We start from the raw sequence: 17,286 nt of genomic DNA, 5'->3' as shown, positions 1-17,286 counted from the left end.
TATATATATATATGTTGTTGATGGCACCAAATACCTAGAAAATTTTGTAGAAAGCAAAAATTTGTGTCAAATAATCTAAAGGAAAACAGAAAAAATATAGGAACAAAATAGTAAATAGGGAAAACTATAAATACACAAATATAACCAAATTATAAATTGCTAAAATACTTAATACATAAGATAAAGAAAAGCTAAAAATGTATAACAACAAGGTGAAATCCATGTTGTAAAATGTAATACTTTTTCTACTATGTCAATGTATGTTATAATGTTATAAATAAATTGGGTAAAGATATCAGAAATTCAGTATGCCTGTACATTTTGATTGTCAGGTCTAAATATATCATGTATTCAATTGAAGAGAATCACAAGCTTAGTAACATGAATAACATTTTATGCACATTGGAATCTCTAAATTCTTTATAAAACATTTTAAAGTATTACTAAATATTTTCAAGACAATTGGTACTTTAGAATTATAAACAATGAAAAAAATAGTTAACATTATATATAAATAGAATCAGAGACTGACTTGATGCAATTCCCTTGCATTTAAAACAAAAAGTCAATTCTGTAACTCAACAACCCATATCTCTGGCAAAGATGGTTGGCATGACACTGTGATACACTGGAGGGTCTTCATTCTAATTCAGAATTATGCTTCTTCATAGCAATCTTAGTTTTTCCGGGAGTTCACATGATGGTTTCTCAGCTTCCACATGGCTGATTTAACATCTTCATTCCTCAGAGAGTAGATGATGGGGTTCAACAAGGGAGTACAAACAGTGTAGAAGACAGAAAGAAATTTGTCCACAGAAAGTCTGCTAAAAGGCCATATATAGAAATAGATGCAAGGCCCAAAGAAAAGAATCACTACTGTGGTGTGGGCAGTTAATGTAGAAAGAGCCTTGGATGACCCACTGGAGGACCTGTGTCGGACACTGATCAAAATGATCATGTAGGAAATAATTAAAGCCAGAAAACAGCTCAATGATATCAGTCCACTATTCGTTAGGGTCATAATTTCCATTTCATATGTATCCATGCAAGCCAGCTCTATCACCAAGGGAAGGTCACAAAAGAAGCTATCCACCTCATTGGGACCACAGAATGGCAGGTCCACTGTAAAAGCCAAGTGGCTCACAGAATGAAGAATACCCACCGCCCAGGAAATAGACACAAAAATTATACATAGCCTCTGGTTCATAATTGTACTGTAGTGCAGGGGCTTACATATGGCTATAAATCTGTCATATGCCATAGCTACGAGCAACACCATCTCACTCCCAACAAAACTGTGAAGGAGGAATATCTGGGCCATGCAACCCTCAAAGGAGATAGTCTTGTGCTCAACAAAAAAGTCTACAAGCATCTTGGGGGTGGCAAAGTTAGACTGACAGATATCAATGAAAGAAAGGTTACTGAGCAAGAAGTACATAGGAGAGTTCAAATGGGAGTCAAAAGAAATAATGACAATAATTAAGACATTGCCTAGCACTGATGTCACATAGACTACAGAAAAGATGGCAAAAAAGAAAAGTTGAAGTTCCCAGGAATTAGAGAGTCCCAAAAGTACAAACTCAGACACCACCGATTCATTTCTGTGAGCCATGTATCCAATATGCGGTTACCTAAAAAAAGAAATCAGTAAAATATCACAGTGAGTGGCAGTACAATACCTCTAGTTTATAAACAAAAGAAATATAGTCAATTTAATTAAGTTATTTATATTTATATATGTAAATACTCAATTGACTAGTATTTAACACCCATGACTCCTATGAAAGTTGAAAGAGTGTGAAAGAGAGGATTAGACATGAATCCCTGTCCCTGTCATAATTAGAAAAAAATACACATACTAAAGTAACTAAAATATAAAACCAGAAACAGGAAAGTATAAGTGACAATACTTTAATAGCATAAGTATTAATAAGATTAAAGAGATTACGCCAAAGTGGTAAAATAAGTTTTAGCTCGAATAACTTTTATTTTTGTGCTAAAACTTCTTAAAAGCTTGAAATTTGCTGGCCAAAAATGAAGGAAAAGTCTGTTTTTTCAGGCAAAAGGAATAACAGGAATAAAGATACAAATGTAAATATACAAAGATGTACTTTATTCAGGAACCTGGAGGTTGAGTGGCCTGACTGGAGGAGAGGGCATGCTAAGAAACAATAATTATTAAATTACCAATGGTAGGTCAGGAGCAAATTGTTAATGCAATTAGCCTTAAACACAAGACTAAGTAGAACTGAGAATCATAATGTTCTTGAAAGTATTTTAAGAAACAATAAAAGTGGCTGGGCATGGTGGCTCACGCCTATCCTCCCAGCATTTTGGAAGGCTGATTTGGGTGGATCACCTGAGGTCAGGAGTTTGAGACCACCCTGGCCAACAAGGTGAAACCCCGTCTCTACTAAAAATACAAAAAAAAAAAAAAAATGCTGGGTGTGGTAGTGAGTGCCTGTAATCCCAGCTAGTTGGGAGGCTGAGGCAGGAGAATCTCTTGAACCTGGGAGGCAGAGGTTGCGCCTCTGCACTCCAGCCTGGGCAACAAGAGAGAAACTCTGAAAAAAAAAAAAGAAAAAGAAAGAAGGAAGGAAGGAGGGAGGGAGGGAGGGAGGGAGGGAAGGAAGGAAGGAAGGAGGGAGGGAGGGAGGGAAGGAAGGAAGGAAGGAGGGAGGGAGGGAGGGAGGGAAGGAAAGAAGGAAGGAAGGAAGGAAGGAGGAAGGAAGGAAGGAAAACAATAGAAGCAATTTGCCATAATAGAGAAGGAAAAGCCAATGGTGACCCTCTGAAAGTTCCTCTGAAGGTCAAGAACATTGCCTTTCAACCTTTTAACAAACAGTTAATCAAAGTTCACCTTCTGTCACATAAAGACCGATCAACGATAAATGAAACAATAACCAAGAATGTGTTTTCAGCCTCTTTCTTCTGTCTTTTATCTCTTTCTACATATGCCTGACAAACTTGAATTTGTCAAAATCTCTAACACATTTCAGGAATGGTCCTTTAGGAAATATCTCATATGGTTCATTTCAAATGCATAAGAAATTCTCAGAAAAGAAAAGCTAACTAGCATGTAAATTGCCTCTTAAATGTGTTTGTTTGTTTGAGACAGAGTTTGGTTCTTGTTGCCCAGGCTGGAGTGCAGTGGCGCCATCTTGGCTCACGACAACCTCCACCTCCTGGGTTCAAGCGATTCTCCTGCCTCACCCTCCTGAGTAGCTGGGATTACAGGTGCCTGCCACCACACCCGGCTAATTTTGTATTTTCGGTAGAGATGGGTTTTCTCCATGTTGATCAGGCTGGTCTCGAACTCCCGACCTCAGGTGATCCTCCCGCCTCGGCCTCCCAAAGTGCTGGGATTACAGACATGAGCCATTAAATGTTTTTTGACATTTTCTTAACACATGTGGCCACTTGGTCCCAGAGAAAACCCTACACAAACTTCCTGTAGTGGTTCAGTAAACATTTTTTAACTTAGCTCTGTGTATCCAACATTAAACAACAGATATTTATTTGTCCTTATACTAATTGAAGCTCTGCACCCCTCCATATTCTTCAGTGGTTTGTTAGAACCAGGTTAATTAGATATGACCAAAATAATAAATATTATATATTTTTAAAGTTAAAATTATATAGGTAACCATAAACCAATTTAAAAAGTATTTAAACTGTGTCTAAGCTTTCATTATGTAATTTTGACCTGGATGTTGAAGAACTATATCTTACACTTTCAGGGGCTTCTGTGTTCACATATGGTTAAAATATGTAATTTTAAGAAGAATGCAGAAACCTAAGTTACTCAAGAATGTAAATGGATCAATGAGGCATGAACTGACCTAACTACAAGTTTCCATATGGAATCTCATTTCCATGTGGAAGATTTGGGGCAATGCTGGCATGTCTAATCATGTGTATCATGAGCAGGGGAAACAAGGTAGCAAAGAAACATTGAAAAAGAAAGATATTCCCATTCCTAAGAGTAAAAAAATTCCTAAAGAGCTATAGTTGTGAATTTAAAAAGATAAAATTTGACACCATGAGAGACTGCTTATAGCATTCTACTCATTGTGGAAAGCCTATTAAATATGATTATTTAATAGAATAAAACATTATTTATTTTCATAGATTATTAAGCAAAAGTTATCCTTGACACAGAGCATGCAAATAAATTTAGATTCTACTACTATGGGTATAGAATATATACCAGCTCATTATACAATAATAATAATGAACCATTATAATTACAGTAAAAAATACTCCATAATTGAAATGTCATTTGTGATAAGATTTACCACTTCAATGGACCACACAGTATTTTGTACATACATCTATCACAGCAAATATTAGAAAATGTGCTTTATATAAAAATAATAATAATAACATTTATAGCACTTTCTATGTTCTAAGCAGTCTCCTAAGCATATGGCATGCATTTGTACTCATTTAATGCTCAAAATAACCCTACAAAGTAGCTACTGTTCAAATATGCATTTTAAAATTGAGGGAACTAAGGCACAGAGAAGCTTAGGCTAAGTAAATTGCCCAAGTTTATACTACTAGTAAGTTGTATACTTGTAGTAATGACTCCTATAGTAGACTGGGAGATGCTTTTGCACAAACAAAGCTAAATCTTATGAGTGATAGAACAGAGTGGTGGGGCTCTAAAGTGGGACAGGCTTGGATTCAATCTCAGCTCCTAAAATTTCTAATGGAATGAACAGTTCCTTGACTTTTCTCAACTCCTTTTCTAACATGTGAAATGGCGATGTCACTTGTTACATTTCAGAGTGGAACATAATAGGCATTTACACGGGAGTGGGGATTGAAAGAGATGAAAGAGGGTGCTCAAGAAGACAAAGGGGGAGAAAGAGGGAGAAGAGAAGGAGCAAGAGAAGGAAGAGGAGGAGGAGGAAGAAAAAAGAAGGAAAAGGAGAAGGAAGAAGAAAGAGAAGAAAACATGATTAACAAAAAATTGTTAAATAATGGTATTATTCCTTTTTCAAAAATCATCTTATCTTTGAAAAATATATTTTTTAAAATATCCAAATTTCCCACAAATTATATCTTTTCAATATCTAATAAATGATAAGGTTTTTAGTCTTATTTTTCAAAATGTAAGAAACAACTAGAAATTCCTCTCCAAACTAATTTCCTACGATTTTTTTAATGCAATTAGAACAGATCAGGTTCAACATTATATCTCATTTTCTTCTTAATAATTAAGGTAGTTACCAAATAGTATAGACAAGTAACATTTGCTACTTTCTAGCTGTGTGACTGAACTTAAAACATAGAACTGGATTATCTCTAAAGCTAGTTTCATTTCTAAAATTCTAAGTGCAGAGGCAGTTATGGAAACACATGGAGTTTATAAAAGTCCGAATTCCTTGGGCAGTCTGCAGAGCACCCAGAAGCTTCTTCATTATTGGATCAATCATTTTGTCATTGCCACTATACCTCAGAGATAGGAATGTTTTCAGATCCCAAAATACACCATAAGAAAATTTCCCTATTCTTCGTGTAAAACCAAGTTGGATATGAAAAGGTTGCTGTTAGATTAATATCTATCTATACAACGTGTCAATAGAACTCTGAAATCATAAGCATGAATAATTTTTCTTGTCTTTATTTTAATGTGTAATACTTGATTACCTGTAAACCTAGAAGCAAACAATAAAGGATATCCTACTGACCATTACTCTACTGTGTATAGCTACACCTTTCTTCATTTGAGGCAAATTTTGATAGTCAATAAATATTTGTTAAACTAATGGCTACAGAGTCCCTGTACAGAAAGCATAAACAGGTCAGAGAAGAGAAAGATAATGGTTGTAGCATATGTTCCTCTGACTATCAGATTTTGATCCTCTTCTTACCAGGGTTGCCCAAAAGCAGTACAGTGGAAGAATGATATAGACAGAGAAGTGGAGAACCGGAATGTTCTTCCAGAGGGAGTTTTCAATTTGAAAGAACAATAACTTGCACTTTGCTATCTTCTAGTTGCTGATTTTGCATCTATAAGAGATCTTGTTCATTATTTCTCTAGTGCAACAATATGTTCACAATGAATGTATAATACTTACACTTTGAAAAAGTTGTCCAAGTCTTTGACTTCTTCCTTATTTTCTCCAGTTTGGTGTCCTCTAGTTTGTTTCCGTTTCCCACTTTCCGCTATGAGTCTTCATACTGATAATATTTATAATATAGTCTTAACTTGATGCATTTTAACTTGGTTCCCTACACTATGCTGTATGGAAGCGAGCCTCTCAAGTCCTGTCCTGAGATAGTGAGGGCTCTGATCGTCTTGCACTCAACCAAGCAATGACAATATCTTTAGGCAATACAATATAAAGCCTTTTAACCTCATTCTAGAAAACTGATTTCATTGGTGAAGCAAGAAATCACCCTTTAGAGCTCTTAGGTCACTTTCCAGTGGGAGTAATTATTTTTCATAAAATAATTTTCCAGAAATGGAAAAGAAAAAAAAAATTGTTTGTTTTGCCAGCCAATGGATACATATGAAGCAAAAGATTACTTGATTTTAACTGAGTATCAGTCAGCAAAGGAAGTATTTAAGTATTAAGTATTCAACTCCTAACTTTCTGTTAATAAAACAATCACACAATCTTAAAAATGATCACCTTGCCTCAGGGTGTTTCCTCCAATCACAAGGAGCCCACTGCTTCATAAGACAGTTCAATCTATCCTCCACTGTTTCTACCGTCTGTAATTTAAAGAGTAAATCTATTAACACTTCAATATTATGTTTCTTCAAATATTTAAAGAGGCTCTCATTTATTCCCTATATAAATTTATTTGTTTCCCAAAATACATCAACAGTCTTTTTCAACTATATTTTATAGAATAAGTTTTATAGATATCCACAGGTTCTGATGTAAGTTTCAAGTGGTGATCTTTAAGTATAGAAATTAAAGGTAAGAGTCCCTGTTACTTAGTGTTTCTATCTTCCTATGTATCCTCTGTGTGTGTACCCCTTAGTAAAACGTTCACATATATAAGCATATATATACATTTGTGCAAAATGACACATATTGCAGCACTGACTGAAGGAGAGAGATACTGGAAAAACCCTAAATACAGATATATATAGAGAGAGTGAAGAATTATAATGTTTTAGTGTGATGAAATACATTCAATGATTAAAATTGTTAAATAATACTTTGTACACATATATATAAGGTTAAAAACATAATGTTGAGGGAAAAAATTAAAGATTGTAAAATGATGTTCAAATTTTTATAAACCAAAAAAAAAAAAAGGACACACTTATGAATTAAATTTTAAAAATATCCAGACTACAAAGAAAAATTCTAAAAAGCATAAAGTCTAATTTAGCATCTTAAGCGAGAAATACAATGACAGACAGTTAAGAGACTACCACAATAGTAAAATAATGGTGGATTTCAGCAGCAATGATTCAGGGAAGACTCAGTGTCAACAAGCATCTGTTTTTACCACACAAGCGTAATCTTGACTGTTTTTCATGCTGTCTGGCCCCTAATGCTCATTTTCTGAGGCTACTTCTCCAACTGTACTACCAAACATTCAGATAATGCCAAATCCTCCTAATAATTGTGTTTTGCTCAGGATGATGAGAAATAGTTTCTTTTGATTGCATAAAATAATCATTATTAAAATAGTCTACAAAGGTTACTAGGAGATAAATTGTGTGAGAGTAGACAGGAAATATTTGCAAGAGAAAAATAACCAGAAATAACTTTACTAAAAAACAATAACAAAAGCTCCAAGGTGAAATATTTTGGTCCATGCTCTCTGTCTCTCTCTCTCTCCCCCCATACACAAACACACACACAAACACAATGTGCAATATGTATAAAATGTATATATTAAATTATATATTATATATAAAGAATAAATGAAACAGAATAGTATCCAGAAATATAACCAAATATATATAAATTATAGTTTGTAATAATAGAGTTATTTATACTAATTTAAAGAAATATAGATTACTATATAAATGAAATTCATGGGAAAAGGTAGATTTCTATCTGCATACATACAGTTATAAAAGCAAAATAAATTTTAATTGGATCAAAGATTAAGTTTGAAACATTAGAAAAAATGCACGTGAAGATTTTTTAATAATCTTGGAGTTAGAAAGGCCTCTAAAGCATGACATTAAAGAAGCCATAAATATATGGATACATAATGTAGAATTGACTGACTTAATCATTTTTAGATTTGATATATCAAAAACCCCACAATGAACATTAATAAAAATCACAAACTATAAAATATGTGCAACACGTATGACCGAGACTAATTCCTTGTAAATCAAAATACTATTAGAAATGAAAATAAAGAAATATCAACAACTAAGTAGAAAAATGAGCACATACACAGGCAGTTCAAAAGAACAAACATGCTTTACAACTCTATGACAATAATAAGACCTCTTTACATTATAGATTGAAAAAATGTCAACATAATTTGAAGTAATTTGGGGAAAAATATGTTAAATCATTGTCAATGAAAGTTTCATTAGAAACATACATTTTATACTTAGTGAATATATTTAAAGCAGAAAACAAGTAACATTTTCAATTAACAGACAAAAAATGCCCAATTAAAAATAAAAACCCTATTTCTTATTTAGAGAAATAAACAAATAGGAATTTAAAATAAACAAATAGGAATTTTGAAAAAAACAAGCTTTTTGTTGTCAGTTAAATTGGCAAAGATGACAAAAGACACGCATTAGATACACACGAGAAAAAGACATACATAATTGAAGTCACAGAAGAAGAGAGCACAAAGCTAGAGCAACAGCTAAAGAGATTCTGACTAACAGCTTTCTACAACTGAAGTATACTTCTAGCCATAGAACCAAGATGTTCAATAAACCACTAACAATAAATAAATAAATAAATAATAAGCAAGCAAGATCATAGTAAATCCTAGAATTGCTGGGGCAGGAAGCACAAAATCCATAAGTAAATCAATAGGAATGTTGGGGAGAGAGTCCAATGCATTCCTTGCCTATTCTTTGTTATCTATATGTGAGTATTTTAGCTACTGGTAATGCAAAATTACAAATTCACTGTCGTTTCAATGAATATTGTACATTTTGGAGTTCACCATCTCAACAAATTTGAGTATAATCTCAACAACAGTCTCTTATCTGAGGCTTATATATGCCATTCCAATGTTGTTTATGGCTGGAAGCTTCTCAGAAAAACGGATCTCATGATATGTCTCTACTCTCTACTGTCACACCTCTTCACTGTAAGTTCAATAAATTCCACCTTCTTCACTGTAAATACTTTTGTCTCTAATTCCAGAGACAATCTTTGTGGAATCCTATATCCATATATCGAACACTCTGTGTGCCCTGGAATTGTGTCTGGGGAGAAGGAATATAGGTAAGGAAGGAAAATTCATATCAGGAGTAGGGATGAATTCCAATAAAGACAAGTCACTACCCCCACTTCAGAGGAAGGGGTGTGATACAGTTGATTTGACACCAAATGCATGTGGTCTGAGGAATGGCACCATAACAAGGCTGCAGCATGACTCCCTTCTGCCAACAGACCAAGCATTCAGGAGCTATAGTAGTGGTATGAGACTAACCTTGATAAAAGAGAGTCCATGTTTTTGGTCCCTGATGGGCATTGTTGTGAAGTACAAAAATCTGCACACTTAGAGCCCACTCACATAGGTTCATCCTCATTCTTCCCTCCCAGACTACTTTCCTCCAATTTTCAATTTTGATCTTCAAGACCCCTAACAAGCCAGAAAAGCCATTTTTCAAACCCCACAAATTCATGTTTATTTTTACTTATGACCAATTCTGCACCAATTAGCTGATAACTAAGTGTGATGTTTATGGCTCTGGGCAATGAGAGAATTCTTCCTCATAAGTGTCCATGAAGGTCATCTGAGTGAATTGTAATGCAGCAACAGTCCATTTTTTGGCTTGCACCAAGGCATAGAATGAAGTCATCCATAGAAATTCTCCCATGAGACCATAATATTGAGCTTGAGAAAATATATTAATGCCAGAGAAATACTTGATAAAGGATTTCGACTACCTGTTCATACCAATTACTAGTGCCTTTATACCTTCAGCGTGATCCTACACATGCCATTTCCAATGTGTGATGGCTTGCTGCTGTGGCAGCTAGAAATTATAACTTAATAAATCTGATAACAGTTCGTGATGAGCAGTGCTCACGTAGGCAGTCACTTGAAAATCAATGGTCAGGTACTTAGTCCCTAATAAAACCCAACAACATACTAAGATCTATGTTTTAAACAGTAAACAGTTGTCTTCTGCAGAGATTTTTTTTTTCTGGAATCCTAAAAGTTAGTAATTGTTATTTATCTAATTGACTTTTGTAAATAACTACACAATGTCCTTATTTATCATGGATATCTCCATTTCATTGGTTGACATAGCCTGAATGGCAAGGCAGTTTGCACTGAAGATCAGAATTAGTACAGGGACTCACTGAAAACTGCAAATGCTATGAATCAACCTAAAATTGATATAAAGTAGTATTTATGAAGCAGTTTTTATGCTGCCTATAACACTCAATGATCTTGCAAGAACTTTGCCTCTTTCTCAGTGATAAAGAATATAAAGCAAAATAATATGTATTTTATGTAATGGGAGGATAACTCTAGCCTTCCCTAGTGTTTTGGACTCAAAACCTAAATGATTTGGCAGAATTCTGAAAATATCTAAGGGTATTGCTAACCTTCTTATATGTCATTTCCTACCCACAGGTCTAATCAGAGCATGCCTTCAATGTGTGACTAATATGATATTCTATAGATGATCATGACCATTAAGTTCCCTAAGGACTATATTATGATAGAGCGTAAAAGGGTTTTAAAAAGCTGAACAAACTATAAATGTTCAGAAAGTTATGGAGTAACAAATGTGAATTTTTAAGGGTGAGAACTCCATCACGAGATGAAGTTGAGTGGTTTTCTGCAACTTTTTGTTAACATGTTAGTAGTTTTATGATATCCTTCATGTACTCAGTATGAAGTTAAATCTATTAGAATTTCAATATATTGCAAATACAATATATAATGTGGCAAGGATCTTCTCCATGGAAAAGTATTTATGATGAAACATAAATTAGTTTAAAATGTAAAACACCTGTGGTGAAATATTGGATCGTGGCTCTGCTGACAGATCCATTCCACCCACACCCCACCTTTATGTTCCTCTAAAGACCACCCTGAAGTGCCTTTGCAATCACCTACTCTGTTTTTTCCTGGAGGGCTCTGTTACTCTGTGTTCCTGGAAAGTGTACCTCTGATACTTTCCTCCTTGTCCTGTGATTAACTTGACTTATACTATTGCCAGTTGTCTAGACTTAGTCAATGGAACTAAAGCTTCTTCATCTTTTATCCTGATGGCATTTTGAGGTACTCTCTCCACTAGCCATGACACCCTCTCTCTGTAAAGTCTGGAGTATCACATCAGCTCCTTCGAACACTTCTGAGCTGGGCATTGTCTGAAGGACTGTTCCTTGTCAGAAGGACCGCTCATCAACTTAGTTCATAAGCATAGCAGAAGTAGCTCAAATTGTGAGATCTCAGGAAACAAATAAAAGTCTGCCCTGGGTTTGGTAGCATCCCTTCTTACTTTTTAAAATATCAGGATTATCAAAAGCAATTTAGGAATATATTCATCTACCATAGACAAATCCCCTAATATGGTAGAGTTTGGCTTAGCCAGGGAGAAATATGTTAATTAACTCATGGTGTGAGTTATCGTGAAGAGGGATCCATATAATACAGAGCCTGTGCAGACCAAAAAGTTTGTTTTTGTTTTTTTTTCTTTTCTTTATTCTAAGAGAAATACCTAAAAATTGAAAGACTGAAGAGATTGGTGACTTGATCAAAAGCTAAGTAATCTGTTCAAGGTCACAAAATAGTAATATAATTAATGTTCAAATCTCGGTTTTTGACAGCCAACTCAAGACACTTTACACTTTTTCAATTGACTAGAGTTATTTCCACATTTACTAAAATGTTCACTTCTTCTGCCATTTTATACAGTTAAAGGTATTTCTCTGTCAATTTGTACAGCAGTGCAGGGACAGTCTATAGGATCTGTAAACCAGAAAGAAAAAACAAAGAATTTTTAATACTATCCTGTTACTTTGAAATGTGTGTATTAAATAGTTGATTACAAAGTTATATTAATAGTTGCTTTATTTTTTATATAAATTTTTAAACAAAATTTAAGGTGGGATTCTATAGCACATAATATCACAATCCTAACCGAAATGCAATGCTATGTGCTTTTAATAGTTTCCCTTAACTAGGAATTAATTAAATTAGAAATTCATTGCTATTAGCATTAGGAATGTCTCTGTTTTTATTGGAACTAGAGTAATTTGAAAATTTTGTGGAAATATGCTGCCATAAACATACATGTGCATGTGTCTTTAGAATAGAATGATTTACATTCCTTTGGGTATATAACCAGTAATGGGTTTGCTGGGTCAAATGGCATTTCTGGTTCTAGATCCCTGAGGAATAGCCACACTGTCCTCCACGATGGTTGAACTAATTTACACTCCCACCAACAGTATAAAAGCATTCCTATTTCTCCACAGTTTCACCAGCATCTAATGCAAATCAAAACCACAATGAGATACCATGCCACACCAGTTAGGATGGTGATTATTAAAAAGACGAGAAATAAATTTTAAACAGTGAGTTTACCAAATGATAGCATTCAGCGTATAAATGCTGTCTTTTTTTTTTTTTTTTTTTTTTTTTTTTTTTTACGGAGTTTTGCTCTTGTTGCCCAGGCTGGAGTGCAGTGGCATGATCTCAGCTCACTGCAAAGTCTGCCTCCCAGGTTCAAGCGATTCTCCTGCCTCAGCCTCCCCAGTAGCTGGGACCATCGGCATGCGCCACCACACCTGGCTAATTTTGTATTTGTAGTAGAGATGGAGTTTCTCTATGTTAGTCAGGCTGGTCTCGAACTCCCGACCTCAGGTTATCCGCCCACCTCGGCCTCCCAAAGTCCTGGGATTACAGGCGTGAGCCACCGTGCCCAACCCCATCATTTTTTTATATTTTGAAGCATGTCATAGATGAATTTCACTTTAGTGCGTAAATAGATGAAGCTACTGACATTTTTTATTCAACTAGTTCCTGATTTCTCTTATTATCATATTTGACCAGATGCTTTTGAATGCTTCTGATTTTTTGATATCTTCAAAGTACTTTAAAATATCTGTGTTTGGCAAAGTCTAGTCAGGAGACAGAACCGACATGAGTAATTTGAACAGAGAATACTTAATATAAAGAACTAGCAACTGGTAAAAGGAATTAGCTGCTACAAGGAGAATAAAAAATAACTCTAAAAAAATACCCTAAGGGAGAATTGACATCTTTTACAATACTGTTTTACTATTTATTAATATAGTGTCTATCTCCACTTATTTAAGTTTTATTTACTAATACACGCTTCATTACCAACTTTTGTTGTTTTATAATTTTCTCTAAATGCACATCTTTAAATTTGTACATAAGCTTAGAGTATTTGTTGTTTTGCAAGTTATATTTTTTACGTAAATATTTGTAATTTTTTGTTGACATGTTTTTTCTTTTTCAACATTTATTTGTAAAAGATGTCAAATCTCTACAAGTTAATATATGTGTTGATATACAATGAATATAATAAATACCTTTGTACGTTAATTAACACATGAATCCAATGCAATTACAACAAAATTCTGAAATAATATTTTAAGAAATCTGACAAGCTGATTGTAAAATGTTTACAGAACATAAAGGGGATAAAACTGACAAAGACACTGTGAAAAATGAGATAACTTAATCTATCAGACATCAAGATTTATTTTAAAACTATAGTAAATTAAAACAGTGTGATATGGGTGCAGGGCTAAGCACATACATTAACGAAACAGAACAGAGTCTAGTAACAAATCCATACATACACTGAAGCTGAAAATATAAGAGAGGTAGTATTGCAAATTGAGGGAAATGATGTACTTTTTTTTTTTTTTTTTTTTGAGGCGGAGTCTCGCTCTGTCGCCCGGACTGGAGTGCAGTGGCCGGATCTCAGCTCACTGCAAGCTCCGCCTCCCGGGTTTACGCCATTCTCCTGCCTCAGCCTCCTGAGTAGCTGGGACTACAGGCGCCCGCCACCTCGCCCGGCTAGTTTTTGTATTTTTAGTAGAGACGGGGTTTCACCGTGTTAGCCAGGATGGTCTCGATCTCCTGACCTCGTGATCCGCCCGTCTCGGCCTCCCAAAGTGCTGGGATTACAGGCTTGAGCCACCGCACCCGGCCAATGATGTACTATTAAATAAATAATACCAAGTCTGATTTCTACATATTTACAAATATATAAAAATAGATTCCTATCTCCCAACATTTACAGAATGAATTACAAAGGGATGAAATTCTTAAGTATAAAAAGCAAAATACGTTTTAATTTACAGAAGAAAATCTAACTAATGTCTTTATGATCTTGAGAGAAGAATTTCTTAAATCAGACACAGACACACAAAAAAAGATATCAAAAATGATTCACAAATACAATCACATTAAATTTTTAAAAAATTATTACAAAAGGCCATTTGAATAGCTGATACATTTTACAACACTCTTGAAATGAAAAAATAAAATAGAGTGATGGGGACCAGATCATTGGTTGCCAAGGGTTAAGATCACAGGGGAGACAGCACAGGCAAGTTTCTTGGAAGTGATGGAAGAGGTCTATGTCCTTATTGTGGTTTGTAGTAGTTGTGGCTACGTGAATCTATTTATGTAATAATATTTCATAATATTATAGAGCAATAGTCAAAACAAAAAAAAGAATACATGTAAAAACTGGTTAAATCTGAATCTAAATAGTCTTTAGTTTACTTTGAAAAAAAAAAAAAAAAAAAAACCCTAGGCCTAAAGGAGAGAAACCAAGGAAGAAATAAATGTGGAAGGGCGATGCCCTGCCCAAGGATGAGTTTCCGAACACTTTGGAGAGAATATGAGTGAGGTCCCCTGGATGGAGAGAGGTTCTCTGGGTTGCGCTGGACCAGAGCTAGTTCACAGAGGGTGAACTAAAAATGGGGCTCAGAGAATTTAAGGCCAAGGCTGGCAATAAAACTTGCTGGAGGATGAGTACCACTGGGTGCCTGAACATAAGCCACTGGCAGCTGCACTATAGCAACAAAAGAATGGCACAAATGAAAATCTTGGTGTTAAAATAGTTCAGCTTTCTAGATTCTCCTCTCTTTTCTAGAACTCATAATCTAAAAGGAAATTGGAATTATCTAGCCAATCAGAGAAAGCCCTTTAAATGAAAGATTTAAAATAGAAGCTTCTGAGTATATTTCATTCTGTATTTTAAAGCATTGCTAGCTATTTGAAAACCATATGGGATAGGTATAATTGATGTGGGGAGAGGAGTCTCATAACCTAATAATCTCCACTTAAACTTAAGCACTTATATTAAATCATAGATTGGCTATTCCCTGAAGCTGGCAAAATTCAGTTTCAGATTCTTAAATGCTATTCATCCATATAGATGTTTTAGGCATGTCATTAAGAAAACTCATAAAGCCTGACAAATGTTTGAATGTATGTCCACCAAAGAATTAGGTTCTCTTTGCTTTTTTTCATCATATTTACATTTACCCATAACAAAAGCAGTAAATGTATACATATTATCCATCTAGTACCCATATTTTTTTTCTGGAACCAGTAATCTAAACAGTGATTTTTCCATGTTTTTGATATTTGACTTTCGCTTGATACCTAGAAAAAGACTTGTTAATGTTCATTAAATATTCTGTATAGTATCTTCTCCACTACTTTCCCCGCAATTGAGATACACCACAAAAAAGGATTAAAATATTAAACAGGGTATTGACCTGAGGAATTTGAAGGAGTTTTGTCTTAATGAAGGGAAGTTTTCACTACTAGTGACATTTCAGAAATTATCCTTGGCCTCAGGTAATAGTTCACAATTTTCCTTATGGCAGCCTTCATATCCCTATTCCTTAGTGTGTAAATAATGGGGTTTAATATGGGGGTGAAAACAGTGTAAAATATGTCAAGTAATTTATCCACAGGATAGATGGTAAAGGGCCATACATAGATGAAGATGCAAGGTCCAAAGAATAATATTACTACTGCAATATGGGAAGCCAGCGTAGAAAATGCCTTTGCCATTGCAGCTGAAGACTTGAGCAAAACCGTGACAAGAATAATGATGTAGGAGCTGACCAAGAGAGAGAAAGTGCTTAGAGAAAGAACTCCACTATTGACCACAATTAGTATTTCAATGATGTTAGAGTCCAAGCAGGCAAGTTTGGTCACCCGAGGAAGATCACAAAAAAAGCTGTCTATTACATTAGGTCCACAAAAAGGCAAGTTCACGGTAAATGATAACTGGCTTAATGTGTGCACCAAGCCCACAGCCCAGGATATCGTTACCAAGACAGTGCATGTCCTTCGGCTCATGATGATCACATAGTTTAAGGGTTTACATATGGCTACATACCTGTCATAGGCCATCGAAACAAGTAGCACCATCTCCCCTCCAGTAAAAAGGTGAATGAAGAAAATTTGGGCTATGCAGCCACTGAAAGATATGGTCTTGTGTTCACTCAGAAAATCTGCAATCATCTTAGGGGTAGCAAAAGAAGCCTGACAAATGTCAATAAATGAAAGGTTTCCCAAGAGAAAGTACATAGGGGAGTGCAAGCTGGTATCAAAAGTCACTGTGAGGATAATGAGAAGATTTCCCAGCACAATGACCATATACAACACAGAGAAGAAAAAAAAGTAGAAAAACTGGAGTTTTTGAGAACTACAGAGTCCCAACAGTACAAACTCGGATACCACTGAAGAATTGGCCTTATCCATGGTTCCAGGCTGCACACTTGTTCTGAAACAACTCTAAAGGAGGATAAATAGAAAGGAATCAGAACTTGAATTAAGAATACTTTTAAGGTGAGGGATTCTGAGATCTCAGATATAATGTACATTTGCTGAATGCAAAAATTTTGAAGAGGCCATAGCAGTATGTCTGGATAGGTGGATAATAGGAAAGAACTTATGTAAATGTTTAAATAATGCTTAATAATTTAATCAATATAATTAGAAGCCCTTGAGTTCTTGGATAGTCCTTGTCTGTTATACAGTAGGAAATGAGCTTACCCAGAAGCTGACTCATGACAACAAGACTAGAGCAGTGACCTAGAGTCCAGCTCCACAGGTCTTATAGGT

General features: G+C 34.9%; 2 protein-coding genes across 2 annotated transcripts in view; both read right to left on the bottom strand.

Annotated features, from left to right (window-relative positions):
• Positions 1-533: 533 nt before the first annotated feature.
• Positions 534-17,286, bottom strand: part of LOC117071430 (olfactory receptor 4K1) — a 28,996-nt gene continuing 12,243 nt past the window's right edge. The window contains exons 2-4 of the mRNA XM_033191393.1: positions 6,648-6,730; positions 6,090-6,192; positions 534-1,631 (exon numbers count right to left, since the gene is read on the bottom strand). Coding sequence (XP_033047284.1) covers positions 677-1,612 — 936 coding nt within the window. The 5' untranslated portion in view covers positions 1,613-1,631; positions 6,090-6,192; positions 6,648-6,730 and the 3' untranslated portion in view covers positions 534-676. The remainder of the gene's footprint in view (positions 1,632-6,089; positions 6,193-6,647; positions 6,731-17,286) is intronic.
• LOC117071429 (olfactory receptor 4K5) lies at positions 15,877-16,942 on the bottom strand. Its single transcript, XM_033191392.1, has one exon. The coding sequence runs from the start codon at positions 16,921-16,923 to the stop codon at positions 15,952-15,954; it is 972 nt and encodes a 323-aa protein (XP_033047283.1). The 5' UTR covers positions 16,924-16,942; the 3' UTR covers positions 15,877-15,951.

This window comes from Trachypithecus francoisi, unplaced genomic scaffold (genome assembly GCF_009764315.1).
Source record: "Trachypithecus francoisi isolate TF-2019V2 unplaced genomic scaffold, Tfra_2.0 Lachesis_group3, whole genome shotgun sequence".
NCBI classification, from domain to species: Eukaryota; Metazoa; Chordata; class Mammalia; order Primates; family Cercopithecidae; genus Trachypithecus; species Trachypithecus francoisi.
The sequence above is the reverse complement of the archived record's forward strand: the minus strand, read 5'-3'. Positions and strand labels throughout refer to the sequence as shown.